The sequence below is a fragment of the Ixodes scapularis genome, unplaced genomic scaffold (assembly GCF_016920785.2).
Source record: "Ixodes scapularis isolate PalLabHiFi unplaced genomic scaffold, ASM1692078v2 PGA_scaffold10__122_contigs__length_95168666, whole genome shotgun sequence".
NCBI lineage: Eukaryota > Metazoa > Arthropoda > Arachnida > Ixodida > Ixodidae > Ixodes > Ixodes scapularis.
The window spans coordinates 5,487,921-5,505,756 of record NW_024609836.1 but is presented as its reverse complement, the minus strand read 5'-3'; the positions used below and the strand labels follow the sequence as shown (position 1 = coordinate 5,505,756).

Below are 17,836 nucleotides of genomic sequence, written 5' to 3'. Positions count from 1 at the left end.
GCATCTCATAAATGCTTGCTGCTCATTGAAAGAAGAGTGTGTGTCTGTGTTTGTCCTTTACATGCTTTGTTCTTTCTGTGTATTTTTATTTCTGAATTTGCACTTTATCTTGCACATTGCAATGTACAAATTACGCTAGAATCTATGCCGATTTTAACTGCGAGGGTCGTACTGTCGTAAAAACTTGCAGAGCTCTGAAGCGAGACGACCTTAACCATGTTTATGTGAGGGATGGAAAAATGGGTTTATCTATTTATGTTTATGGGAGGGATGTCGCAACTCTCAAAATGGACAATGTTTTCAGTGAACAAGAATGTTTTTAGTTCACACGTGTGCTTCTCATGTCAACATTGAACATGGAGGGACAGCGTGAGGCAGACTGTTTTGCAAAAAAGCGTAAAGCTGTGCCATGCACCTTTCTTGCATGATGTTTATGGTAAATAATGATGATGATGTTGATGATGATACTTTAAAGGTTTCTTGGGGCAAGTGACATGATTAGATTCAAAATGTGAAGGTTTCATGGGGGCACGTGACGTGATTAGATTCTTAATGGTATTTCGAGGTTCGCCTAAGCAAACTTGGCAAGCATGTGACGTGATTAGATTCAAAATGTGATTTTGAGGTCTCGCCTAAGCAGACTTGATATGATTAGATTCTTAATGTTATTTCGAGGTTTCGCCTGAGCAGACTTGATGGGATTAGGTTCTTAATGGGATTTCTACGTCTCGCCTAAGCAGACTTGGCAAGCATTTGACAGGATTAGGTTCAAAATGTGATTTTGAGGTCTCGCCTAAGCAGACTTGATGTGATTAGATTCTTAAAGGGCAACTCCGCTCAATTTTGAAAATTTGGAGTTAGTGGATGATGTTACCTTGCAAAGTACTCATAAACGACCCTGCATACTCTTTTCCCCGAAAAGTAAATTAATTTCCGAGTAATCTTGAAAGAAGCAAAATCGCAAAACGAAACCGAAACTTCGGCAAGGATGGGCAACACTATCGTCAGCGTCTACAGTCGACGTCGAGAGCATGCACACACCACGTGGGATACAAAGGGTCACGTGGCCTTCCGCACGGACAGGCGCACGTCGTCTGCATCGCATCGGCTGCACAGGACGGCTCCCGCTTCATTTCCGTTGTGAACCGAAACACACAATGAGGTAAGTTCTTGCCAAGGTATATTTTGTACGCAATTGTAGTAGATGCAAGCTGGGCCTGTAGCCGCCGTCATATCTTATTTTATGCGGGGAAGCCGATGCAATCACAAGCTTGTCAACGCTACGTTCTCGTGCACGCTGCACGCGCTTGCACGTGCATATTAGCTGTATTTCTAACCCGAACGGGTCTGAGGAAGGACTGTTGCAACGTAGTCAGCATGTGTGGCTTCTGTTCGTTGTTCTAATAACTTGTGTGGTGCGCCCCGCGAGAAAGATTGCCCCGCGAGAAAGATACATCTCGAAAGCCCGCGATCGCGTAGTGAAAACGTGTTCTGGTTGCATGAGCAATCGCTCAACACTTGTTTATGCCAAAGCGATGTGCTGGAGTAATATTTGATGGCATATGTTGCCGACGTAAAATCGCGTTAGCCACTCAATTTCCTGGCTGTCGAGATCTGAACATGATGGAGCCACCGTTGAGCCGTCTGCTGTCGGGGAAGCTGTGCCGCGTGCGAAGATCGACGGCACGGCGTCCGGCTTCAGTTTCGCCTACTTCGTTGAGAAGCCACAGTCAGCTAACACGCGCATATTTCGCTCGTAGCATTCGGGCAAGAAGTGATCGGAACAAATCAATATCCGGGCAGTTGGCGACAAGGCGACAAGTTTCCGCCGTTCAATGTCGCCAGGAAACCTGTGGAAGCGAGGACTCCTGGGCTGTTTAGCTGGTAGTTCGGGCAGCCAGCGACACAACAACGTGAGCCTCTCCCTTGGCGCTTTCTATCAGCCATTGCAAAGGCACACCAGGAACAAATCTACGCGCCTCTTGACTAAATAAAACACGAAACAACGAAAGATGAGCACGGCACATCCAGCACAACGGCAAAGACGCAACCGGAGCCTCCGCGTTCGCTCGCAGATCACGTGGACACCGCCTCCGAGGTAGAGTAGGTGGAGTCACAATAGTTGGTAGAGTCAGAGGGCAGAGTGACCGCCGGAGGCGGCGAACGTGGCGCCACCTGTGGGATCTGTACCTCGAAACGAAAAAATGAAGAAAACACCTGCGCATGCTATAGACGTCACTGACGGTGGAAGCGGCGGAAGCAGATCGGCGGAAGTGCAGTGTTGGCTGCGCCGCACGTTCCCGCTATAGTTAGCCAATATTGTTACTTTCGCGCTTGTACAACTTTTTTAGACGGAATTCAATTCCAATATTTGACTTGTAGCCTTTCTAGATTATACTGAATAGAATTACATTGTTTTCTCAGTAGCCAATATTGAGTGGAGTTGCCCTTTAATGTGATTTCAAGGTCTCGCCTGAGTAGACTTGACGGGATTAGGTTCTTAATGGGATTTCTATGTCTCGCCTAAGCAGACTTGGCAAGCATTTGACGGGATTAGATTCAAAATGTGATTTTGAGGTCTCGCTTAAGCAGACTTGATGTGATTAGATTCTTAATGTGATTTCAAGGTCTCGCCTGAGCAGACTTGATGGGATTAGGTTCTTAATGGGATTTCTAGGTCTCGCCTAAGCAGACTTAGCAAGCATTTGACGGGATTAGATTCAAAATGTGATTTTGAGGTCTCGCTTAAGCAGACTTGATGTGATTCGATTTTTAATGTTATTTCGAGATCTCGCCTGAGCAGACTTGATGGGATTAGGTTCTTAATGGGATTTCTAGGTCTCGCCTAAGCAGACTTAGCAAGCATTTGACGGGATTAGATTCAAAATGTGATTTTGAGGTCTCGCCTAAGAAGACTTGATGTGATTAGATTCTTAATATTATTTCGAGGTCTCGCCTGAGCAGACTTGATGGGATTAGGTTCTTAATGGGATTTCTAGGTCTCGCCTAAGCAGACTTAGCAAGCATTTGACGGGATTAGATTCAAAATGTGATTTTGAGGTCTCGCCTAAGCAGACTTGATGTGATTAGATTCTTAATGTGATTTCAAGGTCTCGCCTGAGCAGACTTGATGGGATTAGGTTCTTAATGGGATTTCTACGTCTCGCCTAAGCAGACTTGGCAAGCATTTGACGGGATTAGATTCAAAATGTGATTTTGAGGTCTCGCCTAAGCAGACTTGATGTGATTAGATTCTTAATGTGATTTCAAGGTCTCGCCTGAGCAGACTTGATGGGATTAGGTTCTTAATGGGATTTCTAGGTCTCGCCTAAGCAGACTTAGCAAGTATTTGACGGGATTAGATTCAAAATGTGATTTTGAGGTCTCGCCTAAGCAGACTTGATGTGATTAGATTCTTAATGTTATTTCGAGATCTCGCCTGAGCAGACTTGATGGGATTAGGTTCTTGATGGGATTTCTATGTCTCGCCTAAGCAGACTTGGCAAGCATTTGACGGGATTAGATTCAAAATGTGATTTTGAGGTCTCGCCTAAGCAGACTTGATGTGATTAGATTCTTAGTGTGATTTCAAGGTCTCGCCTGAGCAGACTTGATGTGATTAGATTCTTAATGGGATTTCGACGTCTCGCTAAGCAGACTTGGCAAGCATGTGACGGGATTACATTCAAAATGTGATTTTGAGGTCTTGCCTAAGCAGACATGATGTGATTAGATTCTTAATGTTATTTCGAGGTCTCGCCTGAGCAGACTTGATGTAATTAGATTCTTAATGTGATTTCGAGGTCTCGCTTGAGCAGACTTGATGTGATTAGGTTCTTAATGGGATTTCGAGGTCTCGCCTAAGCAGACTTGGGGTATGACGCAGGGGAGCTGGAGGGACGACTCCACGTGTAAGGTCCTCGTTGGGACGATAAGAATTGCAGAATTGTTCCCCCGTTGAACTTGGGCGATGGCCAGAGGGAGGAACTTTGTGTTTTGCAATTCTTAGCTTAGGGGAACTTAGTGGAACTTGGGCAATGGACCGTAGTGAGGCACTTTGTGTTTTGCGATTCTTAGCTTAGGGGAACTTAGTGGAACTTGGGTGATGGACCGTAGTGAGGCACTTTGTGTTTTGCAATTCTTAGCTTAGGGGAACTTAGTGGAACTTGGGCATTGGCCTCAGGGAGGGACTTGGTGTCTTGCAATTCTGAGGTTAGGGTATGACGCAGGGGAGCTGGAGGGACGACTCCACCTGTAGGATCCTCGTCGGGACAATAAGAATTGCAGAATTGTTCCCCCGTGGAACTTGGGCGGTGGGGAGGGACTTTGTGTTTTGCAATTCTTAGCTTAGGGTGTTCTGCAGGGGAGCTGGAGGGCATGTTTGAGGAAGTGGAGCTGCGCCTGGTTAGCCTGGAGGACGTGATCGAGACGCAGGCATTGCAGGAGCGCCAGCTGGACGAGCGCTTCAAGCTGGCCCTCTACGGCGAGAAGCGTAAGGGACACTTCGAGAGCCTCCAAGGTAACCTCTCCCAAGTTTGCGCTTCGCTTCGTAGCTTCACTGTCCAGAGATATGCAAATTAAAAGGGTGATTTCATCTCAAATCGTGCAAAAAAAGAAATGAAGGGTCGTAAAAAAAATTGTGAAAAAAAAACTAGGGCTAGGCGTCGCTTAAAAGTTTTAACCCGATGAATCGCTACACTTGAATCGATTCATTAATTGGTCTCCTTAATTTCTTTGCATAATATTTCTAAGAAGTCAACATTAATATTTTTTTTAGTTTTTGCATTTGCTGAATACGAGGAGAAGGGCGGAATGTTTTGTTCTGGATCAACCTTGATGTGTAGTTAAGAACAACCAAGATGTGTAGTTACGAAGAGTTCAAAAGCACTCGCAGACTCTTGCTTCAGCTGCATGGTCAACCTTGATGTGTAGTTAAGAACAACCAAGACATGTAAATAAGAAGAGTTAAGTTCAAAGGCGCTCGCAGATTCTTACTTCAGCTGCATGATCAACCTTGACGTGTAGTTAGAACAGCCAAGATGTGTAGTTCAGAAGAGGGGGAAACTATTATGATGTAGAAAACCCAAGACTGAGGTAAAAGCAGAGAAACTTGGTCGATGAAGAAAGACAGGGGAAAGGAACGTCTCAACGAAAAACTTGGTCGAAGAAGAAAGACGGGGGAAACAAACGTCTCAACGAGAAACTTGGTCGAAGAAGAAAGACGGGAAAAGAACGTCCTCAGCTCGCCTGTGCAGTCACTGTTTTTTTCATGGAAACTATCAGTTCGGATAGCGCTTCGACAGCGCTTCGGTGCTCGTCCAAACCTCATAGAATGATGTGGTGTAAAACTATCAATTCCAATGGCGCTTGGGCACTTGGTTTCATTTGTATTGCCACTTGCGCATCTTCCCTAGAATGATGTGGGGTGAAACTGTACTATTCAAATTTCTAAAAATCAACTTTGTTTTTTACATTTTTCGAGAGTTGATCCCCGTGTCCTCCCTTAAAGACGATTGTTTTAATATATGTTGCATTGTTTTATACAACGTAGTTTGTCGTGAAATAAATATCTTATAGTTTCCTAAACGATGTTATTTTACGTGTTTCGTAGCTCGTTTTTTTGCATAGAAATTTTTTATTGTAATTTTTAAGATTACGCGTACGTGTCGTAAACCTTTCATAAAATAAGTCGAAAAATTTTTTACTACGTGCATGCTTAGGTGTGAAATCGACGACTGCGCAAAACAGCGGAGCGAAACCTCGGCAATCTCCACACCTCCTGCTTCAGAATTTCACATTTCTGGAAGAAAATTAGCTACGGCATTGGCTGATAGCTGAATCCTTCTGCCAAGAACATGGCTGTGACATATCTTTTTTTTTCATAAATAGCACGGAAACACCTCGCAGTTAGTGTGAGTGGGCGTCTGGCTGGCACTGGGTACTTGGCTGCATTTTTTGCAGTGATCCGACTGTCGTTTCGCCGCGTCTTAATTTTTGGAGGCTTGGCTTTTTTTTTTGTTCTTTGCAGCTTTATTTTGAGCTAAAGCGCACATATGCTTTTTTTTTTTTTTGCGTTTGTGTCACCGTGAGTGGCTGTCGACTGCCCCAATTAAATTTGTTTTGGTTTTTGTTTTTACCTCCGCGTTTCACACAGCGGTCTTGGGTCGACTCCACACAGGGCACAGACCCATCGTTTCTTGCCAGTCAGAGTCTAGCATTTCTGTTCGGAAAAACAGAAATGCTAGGCTTGTATTTTTTGCTATTTCTTGTATTGTATTTTGTGCTATTTCCTCGTATTTGGTGCTATTTCTTATATTTTGTGCTATTTTTCATATTTTGTGCTATTTCCTTGTATTTTGTGCTATTTCCTTGTATTTTGTGCTATTTCCTTGTATTTTGTGCTATTTCTTGTATTTTGTGCTATTTCCTTGTAATTTGTGCTATTTCTTGTATTTTGTGCGATTTCCTTCTGTTTATCACGTTCTTGAAAGTCAATCCAGATGTTGAAGAGAAGAATGAAGTAGTCGAACACGTGAGAGTTGTAAGTTGAGCGCGTGTTGTTTGTCATCCTGAGTATCTGGAGTGCGATCGTTTCTCTGCGCCGTCGCCGTAGAATAGAGTTTGAAGCAAAGTTTTTTTTCCTTGATTTTGCCCCACTCCGCGACAATCTTCGTCTGCAGACACAGACAGAGATAGTGTCTGCAGCAGGGTGTCGAACCGGAACCGAACCGAAAACCGGAACCGAACCGGTATTTTTTCCGGAACTGAACCCGAACCCAAACCGTTATATTGTTATCGCGATGAACCCGAACCGGAACTGAACCGGAAAAAAAAAATAACGGTTACCGGCTCATCTCAAAACGGTTCGGCCACGCGCTGTTGACAATGAATGTGCTATCAATGCCATTTGTTTTTTAAGTGGCTACAACTGACACCCACCTCGCTTACATATTTTTCTTCTACACTCAGTCTTAGGAATATAAACGCTGCATCCATGAATCTTGACAAACGCTGCATCCATGAATCTTGACATAGGAACCAGTATTGCGCTGGTCGCGGCTTGCACGGAAAAAAAAAAAATTGAAAAACTGTGCAAAAAAAAAAAAAAAATCGCGTCACGGGATTTCATTTTCCTACAATCTCGTAAATCCTAAATGCTGCTGTGTGCTCATTTCATAACACGTTTCCAGAACGCGCGAGTTCTTGAAGCTTGGTTCCATCAGAATGAGAAAAGAAAAGGCTGTGGGAGTTTGATAATAATGCATCCGGTTTCGTATAGGCACTTAGAAGCTAACATATTTGTGAGGCAGCGAACTCTTCTATTTTAATATTTATCCTATTACGTCCTTCTGGCGTTGCGTTCGGTAAAGTGTTTTTCATATTCCGTATCTCGTTTAATGAAAACTTCTTTAAGGGTCTAATTTGAGTTACCGAAGGCAAGTTCAAATAAAGAAAGCTGTATTTTCTCCCCACTGTTCCTTCAATTGCTTACACGCCGAGGTGGCGGGATAGTTAGCGAGTTCTACTTGTAAGTGGGTTTGTAAGGAGGTCGCGGATTTTACAGCTACTGCGTCGGACCCAATCAGATGAAGTCCGAATGCGTAAACGTCGGTGAGGTAACCTTTGAGTGCACATAAAGAAACCATTCCTGGTAGAAATCCCTGAGCCTTACACTACGATGTATCCCGTTTCGTATGTGCTGATTTCAGATGTTTTATTTGTAATTTATTTTGATGTTGCAATTTGTCATTTATAATTTCCGAACTGGTTTGCGAACCGGTTCAGCACCCCAAACCGGTTTGCGGATCGAATTAATCGAACCGGAACTGAACCGGAACAAAATAAATTTACCTGAACCGTAACCGAACCCGTATTTTTTTCGGTTCGACACACTGGTCTGCAGACACACAGTGTGTACACTGTGTCTGTTCAGCAGCCACGGCATGGCTACCTCGTTCATTTCAGAGGTTTGGAGGTTGCGGCCAAAATAATAATAATAATAATAATAATAGCTTTTATCTGCCATATAAATACGGTGTTCGAGACCCTCTTTGTGCCTTGTGCAGAGAAACTGGAGGATGATCACCTGCTTATGGTCCACCAGCTGGAGGAGAGGGAACGGGCGGTGCTGAGGGAGCGTCAGCAGGCCTTCTCCGAGGTCTTCCAGGAGGACCTGGAGGCCTACAGGGCCCAGGGGAGGATTCAGCGTGAGTGTCCTGAGACAGCGTTGTTCTTGTCCTTTTGAGCTCCTGGTCTCAGGTTTTTCTTTTACTATGAGTGTCGTCCTCTCGATGTCAATAAAACGCACTTCTCAAAGTCGTGCTCTCGGGAACAACAAGATTGAGGTACACCTCAGCACTTCTTATCAGTTGCGAAGGCAAAAGCATGTACACCAATTGGGAGCAAAAAGATCAAGGTGCACCTAAGCACTTGTTATGAGTTGCAAAGGCGAACGCATGTACGCCAATTGGGAGCAAAAAAATCAAGGTACACCTGAGCACTTTTTATGAATTGAGAAGGCGAAAGCAGGAGGCAAACAGACAAGACAGGCTTTCGACTTTATCGAGGTACGCCTAAGCACTTCTTATGAGTTGCGAAGGCAAAAGCATGTACACCAATCTTGCTGTAAAGAATCGTGCATGTTGGTTTCTATTTTTTTTTTTTTTTTTGATGAGGAAAGAGGGACATTGAAGACAAGCAGACGAGACAGGCTTTCGACTTTTGCTGCGTCAGTTTCAACGACTGGTCACCCAGTGGCGCTGCGCATCCCGCAAACGGGTGCTTGATCGTCGCGGGCGAGCCAACGGCATCGCAGCGACGTAAAAGGTGCCGTTGGCTGTGGACGTGCGCTAGCCAATGGGGTCGAAGCGGTGTAAAAAGAGCCGTTTGGCTCTTGTGTTGTTCTTGTCCTTTATAGCTCCTTGTCTGGTTTTGTTTTTTACTATGAGTGTGCTCCCACAGGCTACCCTCTCAGCGTCAGTAAAACATACATCTCAAAGCCGTGCTTTCGAGAGCAACGTTCTGGTAGATAGGAATGCCGTAGCTAAGTCTTTCCCAAAGGTGAACGTGACGGTTTGCTGTGGTCGTTAAGAGAAGTGGGCTCGGAAAGACACGTCAACCTCCGAGATTCCATGCAGAACTTCTCTCTTCTTTTTTATTTTATATCTCCTTTGCTCGCGCTCGCATGCGCGGCACCGGAGCTCGCACGAGGCGTCTTTTGCGGCTCGTCACATGCCGGAGTTTCATAAACTGTCGACCCGACAGTGCGCTTTCATGAGACAAAAACAAAACAACACTAAACAAATACCGTGCTCTGAGATAGGCACGCGAGTGAATAAATATGTACATACGAAATGCTTAATGAGAAGGCATGCTATAAACAAGTTTCATTTCATTTCATTTATTAGTTCCCCTTAAGACCCACGAGGGGTATAACAAAGGGGGCGGACATTGTCAAGAAACACAATACAATAATGCCACAAGAGAAAAAGAATGAATTGAATGGGCGTATCACAGGTGCAGGTAACCGATAACAGCTTCGAAAAATTTTTGAGGGTCCGTTATCGTGACAACGGCTTCTGGTAACATGTTCCAATTTTTAATGGCGAGCTGCAAGGGTGAAAACTAGTAAATATTAGTCCTTGGAATGTCTAGGTGAAGTTTGCAGGAGTGGTCAAGTCGGCGAGAAATGAAAGAGACAGGTATGCAATAAATAGACTTACGAGATGGAGAGTGATAGAAAAGTTTATGAAGTAGTTTTAGTTGGCATACAGCTCTACGTTCACTTAGAGGAGGAAGGTTGCGAATTGACTTGAAAGAGGGAACGCTTACAGAGTGGTTATAATTCCTTAGGATGAAACATGCAGCTTTATTTTGGATGGATTCTAACTCTCTTTCAAGGAAGACTTGGTGGGGGTTCCAAATGGCACAAGCATACTCTAAAATGGGGCGTTATAAGTAGGGCTCCGTGTTTTTGGATAAATCCGAAAAACTCGGAAAAGCACCCGCTGGTAAAATTTTGGTCAATTCGGATTTATCCAATAAACTCGGAATATTTATGTGTCAATGCCACACTCCCCCGTCAAAAAAAAATACAAAGGGGTCTTGCCGCTTGTCTCTTCAAGGTCGATTCAGGTCGTTCGCTGTACATTCGGGTCAAGACAAAAGCCAGTCTTTTGGTTTGGGCCATGCGATTTGTGATGGAAGGAAAGGGTATGCTTAAGTAACAGTGAAAGCCAGAGGGATTGTATAAAATTGGGAAGAGAAGGGCACTCTCTATTACCTCCTGAAAGGTTGAATTCGCGTTTTCCACTCTTGCCCCCCTTTCCTATATCCTCTCCAGTTTTTACCTTGCCCCAACTTGGCTCCCTTGCAGCTTAGGAGAGGACACCGCTAAGAGCATTATCTTACCTGCAGAAAACCGAGCTTGTACGTCGGCCTTTAACCACTCCACCTCGCGCGGGCTAGATTGATGGAATAGGATGGGATGACTACGAGCATCCTAGCGACTACCTCCGGGAGTTCATTGATTTTAGGGTATCGGCGTTTATCGCAGCGCCACTTGTGTGTGACTTTTGTTGTGGATAAATTAGTATTGCCAATGGCAATGGCACCAATGCCAAATTCAACTCAAGATACTTCAATTGATACAAGCGCGTTTTCTTTTTTATCTGGCATACGTTTACATTCGGTTATTAATTATTGTTTATTTATAATAGAAAACTCAGCGAAATTAAACTCCGAATTTCGGAGAATTGGAAATTAAAAAAATATAAACTCCAAATCTTCGGCAAAAAATAAACTCCGAAAAACACCCTTCGAATTTGACGAAAAAGAAACTCCGAAAACGCGGAGCCCTAGTTATAAGCTACAAGTTTAGTTTCTTCAGATGTGAGATACTATAAAGTATGACGAAGAGATTTGTTAGCTTTAGCAGCTATATGATTGATATGATATTCCCAAGAAAGGCTACTGGTTAGAAAAACTCCTAGGTATTTATAATTCATAACTTTTTCTACACAGGCGTTAAATAAAGTGTAATTGAATATAGAGGGAACTTGTTTAGTGCTGAATACCATGAACTTAGTTTTGTGAACGTTAATTTCCATTTGCCATTTCCGACACCAAGACTCAATGCAAAAAAGGTCATCTTCCAAGGAAATACAATCTGTTATATTAGTACCGTATTTATTCGAACATAAGGCGGTCACGATTATAAGGCGAGGGGGCAGTTGAAGGACCCAAGAAAAAGAAAAAAAATCGTCACGGGTGGTGACCAATAAACAAGAAATGAACAGGAATAAATAAACGTTTAATGTGGCGAACTTGTGCCAAAAATAAAAGGGTACAAAAGATAATAAGAGAGCGTCGCAGGCGTCGAAGTCGGCGTAACAGCAGAGTCGAACGCTGGGGCGAAACTGACTCCGCTCGCCTTGCGGAATGCCTTATGTACCCTCGTGGGTTTCTGGATCGTTCGGCGTAGAAGGTTCGGTGTGTAGAACATTCTAACCTCGAATCAGCGAGACGGTACTCGAATTCACTAGAACATCAAATTACACTGTCAACAAAAATGTGTAGTCGCGGCCAGGAATCGAACCCTGGCCTTCTGCGTGGGAGGCAAGCGCGATAACCGTTAGGCCACGCGCGCGCTGCCTACTTGGCCAGCTGCGCGCGCAGCATTACTCCCCCCTTTAAAAAGTGCATCGTCCCGATGCAACCCCAAAACAAAATGAAGCAAATAAAACAGAACGGTAAACTAAAGGGTCATTTGGAACACATAAGGTCCACAGTCCTATCGAGCGTAATACGGCTTCAGTCGCACGACGTGGACGACCTCAGGTCGTGGTGGGCGGCGTGACGATGTTCGTGTTCCGTCGGGCATCACCTCGTAGTTCAGCTCGCCGAGGCGACGATGTACCTTGTATGGTCCAAAGTACCGTTTCAGCAGTTTCTCACTGAGGCCGCGGCGACGGATGGGCGTCCACACCCACACCCTGTCTCCGGGCTGGAAGTGAACGTCCCTGCGACGAAGGTTGTAGCGGCCCGCGTCGACGCGTTGTTGGTCTTGAATCATGAGTCGGGCGAGCTGGTGGACTTCTTCGGCGCGTTGAGCAACCGCCTGGGCGTGGTCGCTCTCATTGTCAGATGGCTCATGGGGCAGCATTGCGTCCAGCGTGGTCGTTACCTTCCGATCATGTACCAGCTGGAAAGGTGTGAATCCAGTGGTCTCTTGAACCGCTGTATTGTAGGCGAACGTGACGTAGGGCAACACCTCGTCCCACGTCTTGTGCTCAACGTCGACGTACATAGAGATCATGTCGGCGATTGTCTTGTTGAGTCGCTCCGTCAGCCCGTTGGTCTGCGGGTGGTACGCAGTTGTACGACGGTGGCTGGTGTGACTGAGCCGGAGAATTTCTTGGGTCAGCTGTGCCATGAACGACGATCCGCGATCTGTAATCAGAACTTCGAGAGCGCCGTGCCGAAGGACAATGAAATCGAGGAAAAACTTGGCGACTTCAACCACAGTCCCCGAAGGAAGGGCTTTGTTTCTGCGTACCGCGTGAGATAATCTGTGGCGACGATTATCCAACGGTTTCCCAGGGTCGACGGTGGAAAAGGACCAAGTAGAACCATTCCGATCTGCTGGAACGGTGCAGTTGGCGGAGGAATTGGCTGCAGGAGACCTGCCGGGTTCGTCGGCGGTGTCTAGCGTCGCTGACACTCGTGGCAGGATCGGGTGTAGTGGTGGACAGTTTTGGGGAGCTTGGGCCAGTAATACTTTTCACGAATACGGGCCAATGTCCTGCTGTATCCAAGGTGTCCGGACGTCGGGTCGTCGTGACATGCTTGAAAGATCTCCTCTCGAAGGTCGGTCGGGATTACCAGCAGCCACGGCGAGTTGTTGTCCCCGAAGTTCTCTTTGTAGAGTACACCTTGTCGAATGGCGAAGGTTGGCAGGGCTCGTGAGAAAACACGGGGCACGGTACTCACGCGCCCTTCCAGGTGCTCCATTAAGGCGCGCAGCTCCGGATCGTCTCGTTGACGTCGTGCCATGTCATCGATGTTCACTGCCCCTAGGAAGCACTCGTCGTCATCGTCGTCGCTGCTGCCGGGAGGTGTTTCAACGGGCCCTGGACAGGCAGTCAGCGTCGCTGTGCTTGCGTCCTGACTTGTAAACCACAGTCATGTTGAACTCTTGTAGCCGGAGGCTCCATCGAGCGAGGCGTCCTGACGGGTCCTTGAGGTTCGCAAGCCAGCAGAGCGAGTGGTGGTCCGTGACTACGCGGAACAGGCTTCCGTACAAGTACGGACGAAACTTCGTAATTGCCCAGACGACCGCAAGGCATTCTTTCTCAGTCGTGGAGTAGTTTCTCTCTGCCTTGGACAGTGTCCGACTTGCGTAGGCAATGACTCGCTCGGTGCCTTCTTGTACTTGAACTAGTACCGCGCCAAGTCCTGCGTTACTTGCGTCAGTGTGAATCTCGGTGTCCGCATCCTGATCGAAATGTCCAAGAACCGGAGGCGTCTGGAGTCGTCGCTTCAGCTCGTCGAATGCTTGCTGCTGTTCCTCGGCCCATTCGAACCTCTCGGCGTCTTTCGTGAAATTTGTGAGTGGTGCGGAAATCCTTGCGAAATCCCGAACAAAGCGACGATAGTAGGCACAAAGTCCAAGGAATCTTCGCACAGCCTTCTTGTCTGTCGGCGCTAAAAATGACGCGACGGCGCGAGTCTTCTCTGGGTCGGGGTGAACGCCTTCGTTACTAACCACGTGACCTAGAAACTTCAGTTCGTCATAGGCGAACCGACACTTTGACGGCTTGAGGGTGAGTCCGGCGGTCCGTATGTCTTGAAGAACAGCACGGAGTCGTCGCAAGTGCTCGTCGAAGTCGCTGGAAAACACTACGACGTCATCGAGGTAGACGAGACAGCTCTGCCACTTCAGTCCTGCCAGTACGGTGTCCATGACACGCTGGAAAGTTGCTGGCGCCGTGCATAGTTCGAAGGGCATCACCTTGAACTCATACAGCCCATCCGGCATGACCAAAGCTGTCTTCTCTCGGTCCCGTTCGTCGACTTCGATCTGCCAGTAGCCGCTCTTCAGGTCCATCGATGAGAAGTATCGAGAGTGGCGCAGCCGGTCTAACGTGTTGTCGATGCGGGGAAGTGGGTAGACGTCTTTCTTCGTCACCGCGTTCAGCTGCCGGTAGTCCACGCAGAACCTAAGCGTTCCGTCCTTCTTCTTAACCAGTACGACTGGAGAAGCCCAAGGACTGCTTGATGGCTGGATTATGTCGTCGTTCAGCATCTCTTGGACTTGCTCCTGGATCACCTCCCTTTTTTTGACGGAGACTCTGTACGGCAATCGATGCACAGGGCGCGCGTCGTCCTCGGTAACGATTCGGTGCTTCGCAACGGCAGTTTGGCGCACCCTCGATGACGTCGCAAAGCAGTAGCGGTACTCGGTGAGGAGGTTAATCAGCTGCCGTCGTTTTGGGCCCGGAAGCTTAGGGTCAATGTCAAGCTGCGCTGGCGACTTACTGCCTTGCTGAGGTGGTGATGATTCTTCAGCAATCGCGGCGATTTCGGCGGAGTTCCAAAGTTTCTCGACGTGGCCCACAGCGGCACCTTTTGTGAGGTGTTGCGTTTCATTTCGGAAGTTCGTCACGAGGACCACAGTCCGCCCATCCTGAAGTTCAGCTACTCCTCTTGCGACGCCTATTCCTCTTCCCAGGAGCTATTGAAGGTTGCCTTCCAGGACAACTTCGCCGCAGATAGCTGTATCGGCCACGACGTGTATGACAACACTTGATCGCGGTGGCAGGTTCACGTGGTCGGCAGCAGCTCGGATGACGGCTGACGCTGTTTGGGGTTTCTCTGAAGGTGGCACAGGGGTTTGCAGCGTCAATCTGTTTTCACGAAGGTCGATGACGGCGCCGTATACAGACAGAAAGTCCGTGCCGAGAATGACGTCCCTGGCACAGTCTTGTAGAATGACAAACTTCACAGGGCACGTCTCCCCATGGATCTTGACGCGAGCGGTGCATCTTCCGACTGGTGTGATGAGATGCCCTCCGGCGGTTCGTATTTGAGGTCCATCCCACGGCGTCGTCACTTTTCGCAGGCGGCGAGAGAGCCTCCCACTCAAGACTGAGTAGTCCGCTCCGGTGTCCACGAGTGCCGATGCGTCGAGGCCGTCAATAACAACGTTTAGGCTGTTGGACACCGTTGCAGGGACGTCGGTACGATGCTGGGCGTCGGTAGAGTGGGAGCACTCCGGCGTTCTTGGAGGCTGTTTGCTTCCGTCGTTTTCGGCAACGTCACCTCCAGGCGTTGCCGCACTTAGTTTTCCCGGCGACGCAGGGGAGATAGGCTCTCTCGGCGGGGTCGTTGTGCTGGGGACGCTGAACGTCGTGGCGATGGGGAGCGGGCTTCACGGCGGAGAGACGACACTGGGGAGGCCAAGCGTCGGAGGTACTCCTCAATGTCGCGAGGGCGTTCGTCGTATCTTGGGCGCAAATCGCTCGGGTGGAACCCGCGCAGCCCCAGTTGTCTGTAAGGGCATCGACGGTAAATGTGGCCGGCTTCACCGCAGTGATAGCACAGGGGTCGTCGATCCGCTGTCCTCCACACGTCAGTCTTTCGTGGCACTGCCTGTTCTGGGTGGGCGTGCGCCCAATCTTTCTGGCGTTGGGGAAACTGCAGCACTGGAGGTTCACGTCGGGGTGGCGCGGTGTACGGGTGAGCAGGGGGCGGTGGTCGTCGGGTAGCTGCGGCGTAGCTCAGTGTCGGTTGTTCGGGAGCGGCGTTGACAAGAGCTTGTGGCTGCAGCGCCTTCTGAACTTCTTCCCGGACAATCACGGCAATTGAGGGCAAATCCGGGCTTGCAGCTGCAGGATGAAGCTTCCTGATTTCCTCCCGCACGACGTCCCGGATGATGTCGCGGAGGCCCGGGCCGGTGTAGCTGGAAGTCAAGAAGGCAGCAACGCCGGGAAGTCGCTGGTAATGGGAGGCCCGTGCTTGAAGGGCCCGTTCGATGTTTGTGGCTTCCTTGACGAAATCTTCGACGGTGGATGGGGGGTTGCGGACAAGGCCTCCGAAGATGGTCTTTTTCACCCCTCGCATCAGGAACCGCAGCTTCTTCTCATCAGGAGCGTTTGGGTCGGCGCGGTTCATGAAGCGGAGAACGTCCTCGACGAAACTTGTGACGCTCTCGTTTGGCCCTTGGCTTCTTGCTTGAAGAAGTTCCTCGGCCCGCTGACGTCGCTGCTGGCTGGCAAACGTGCGTCGAAGTTCCGTCTGGAAGTGTTGCCACGACGACATTGACGCTTCGTGGTTCTCGAACCAGGTGCGTGCCGTGCCTTCCAGAGCGAAGTAGACGTTCTGAAGGCACTGCTCCGGAGTCCATGCGTTATGGCGAGCAACTCGTTCGTAATGCTGCAGCCAATCTTCAACGTCCTTGTGGACCTCCCCGTGGAATGGCGTCGGAGTCCGGGGTGCGACGGGAAGGTATACGACGGCGGCGGCGGACGGGTTCTGCGACGACTGGTTGTCCATCGTCGGCCTCGTTGGCTGCCTGGTCCGGGGTAGCAGAAGTTTGTGTTCCGGAAGTAGACCTTGGGTGCAGCGACTGAATCGGGTCTCGATCTGGTCTTCGCTCGGTCGTCGGGAGGCTGGGTCCGGACTTGCACTGCGGGAACTCGGAGGGGAGCGCTGCACGGGCATGCGGGTACCCCGCACCTCCACCAAAATGTCACGGGTGGTGACCAATAAACAAGAAATAAACAGGAATAAATAAACGTTTAATGTGGCGAACTTGTGCCAAAAATAAAAGGGTACAAAAGATAATAAGAGAGCGTCGCGGGCGTCGAAGTCGGCGTAACAGCAGAGTCGAACGCTGGGGCGAAACTGACTCCGCTCGCCTTGCGGAATGCCTTATGTACCCTCGTGGGTTTCTGGATCGTTCGGCGTAGAAGGTTCGGTGTGTAGAACATTCTAACCTCGAATCAGCGAGACGGTTCTCAAATTCACTAGAACATCAAATTACACTGTCAACAAAAATGTGTAGTCGCGGCCAGGAATCGAACCCTGGCCTTCTGCGTGGGAGGCAAGCGCGATAACCGTTAGGCCACGCGCACTGCCTACTTGGCCAGCAGTGCGCGCGGCAATATTGCTATACTGATCTTCAAATATAAGGCGGGGTATGACTTTGAGACTACGGATATTGGAAAAAAAAACTCGCCTTATATTGAAATAAATACGGTAATTCTAGCATACACAGCACAGTCATTAGCAAACAACCTTAAAGTTAATACAATTAGGCAGATCATTAATATAAAGCAGAAATAACAATGGTCCCAGCATGGTTCCCTGTGGTACACCTGAGCGTTGATGAAGAGGCCTGATTATGAAGAGAAACATGCTGCGTTCTAGATGTTGAAAATGATTCTACCCATCTTATAACGCCTTCTTCAATACGGAAGGAGAAAAGTTTTTGAGTTAGCCGGCAATGGGGAACTTGATCAAATGCTTTGGAAAAATCGATGAAAATGGCATGGATATCTGTCCTGGCCTGTAAGCTTCTATGAATGTCAGTAGTTAATTCAAAGAGCTGTGATTCACATGAAAGGGGCCGCCGGAAACCGTGCTGGTTAAAAAACAGTAGATTATTGCGAGAAAGGTGATTCCTTATCTGTGAAATTATAACATGTTCCATGAGTTTACTAGGCAGGCTAGTCAAGGAAATGGGTCTGTAATTTGTTAAACACATTTTAGATCCGTTTTTGAACACTGGAGTTATTTTAGCATGTCTCCAGTCAGCTGGAACATCATTGGAGTT

General features: G+C 47.9%; 1 protein-coding gene across 1 annotated transcript in view; it reads left to right on the top strand.

The window, feature by feature from the left end:
- The window catches only part of LOC115319997 (dysbindin), a 77,845-nt gene that overhangs the window by 10,542 nt on the left and 49,467 nt on the right, over positions 1-17,836 (top strand). Inside the window, exons 6-7 of the mRNA XM_040219651.3 lie at positions 4,364-4,519; positions 8,067-8,207. Coding sequence (XP_040075585.1) covers positions 4,364-4,519; positions 8,067-8,207 — 297 coding nt within the window. The remainder of the gene's footprint in view (positions 1-4,363; positions 4,520-8,066; positions 8,208-17,836) is intronic.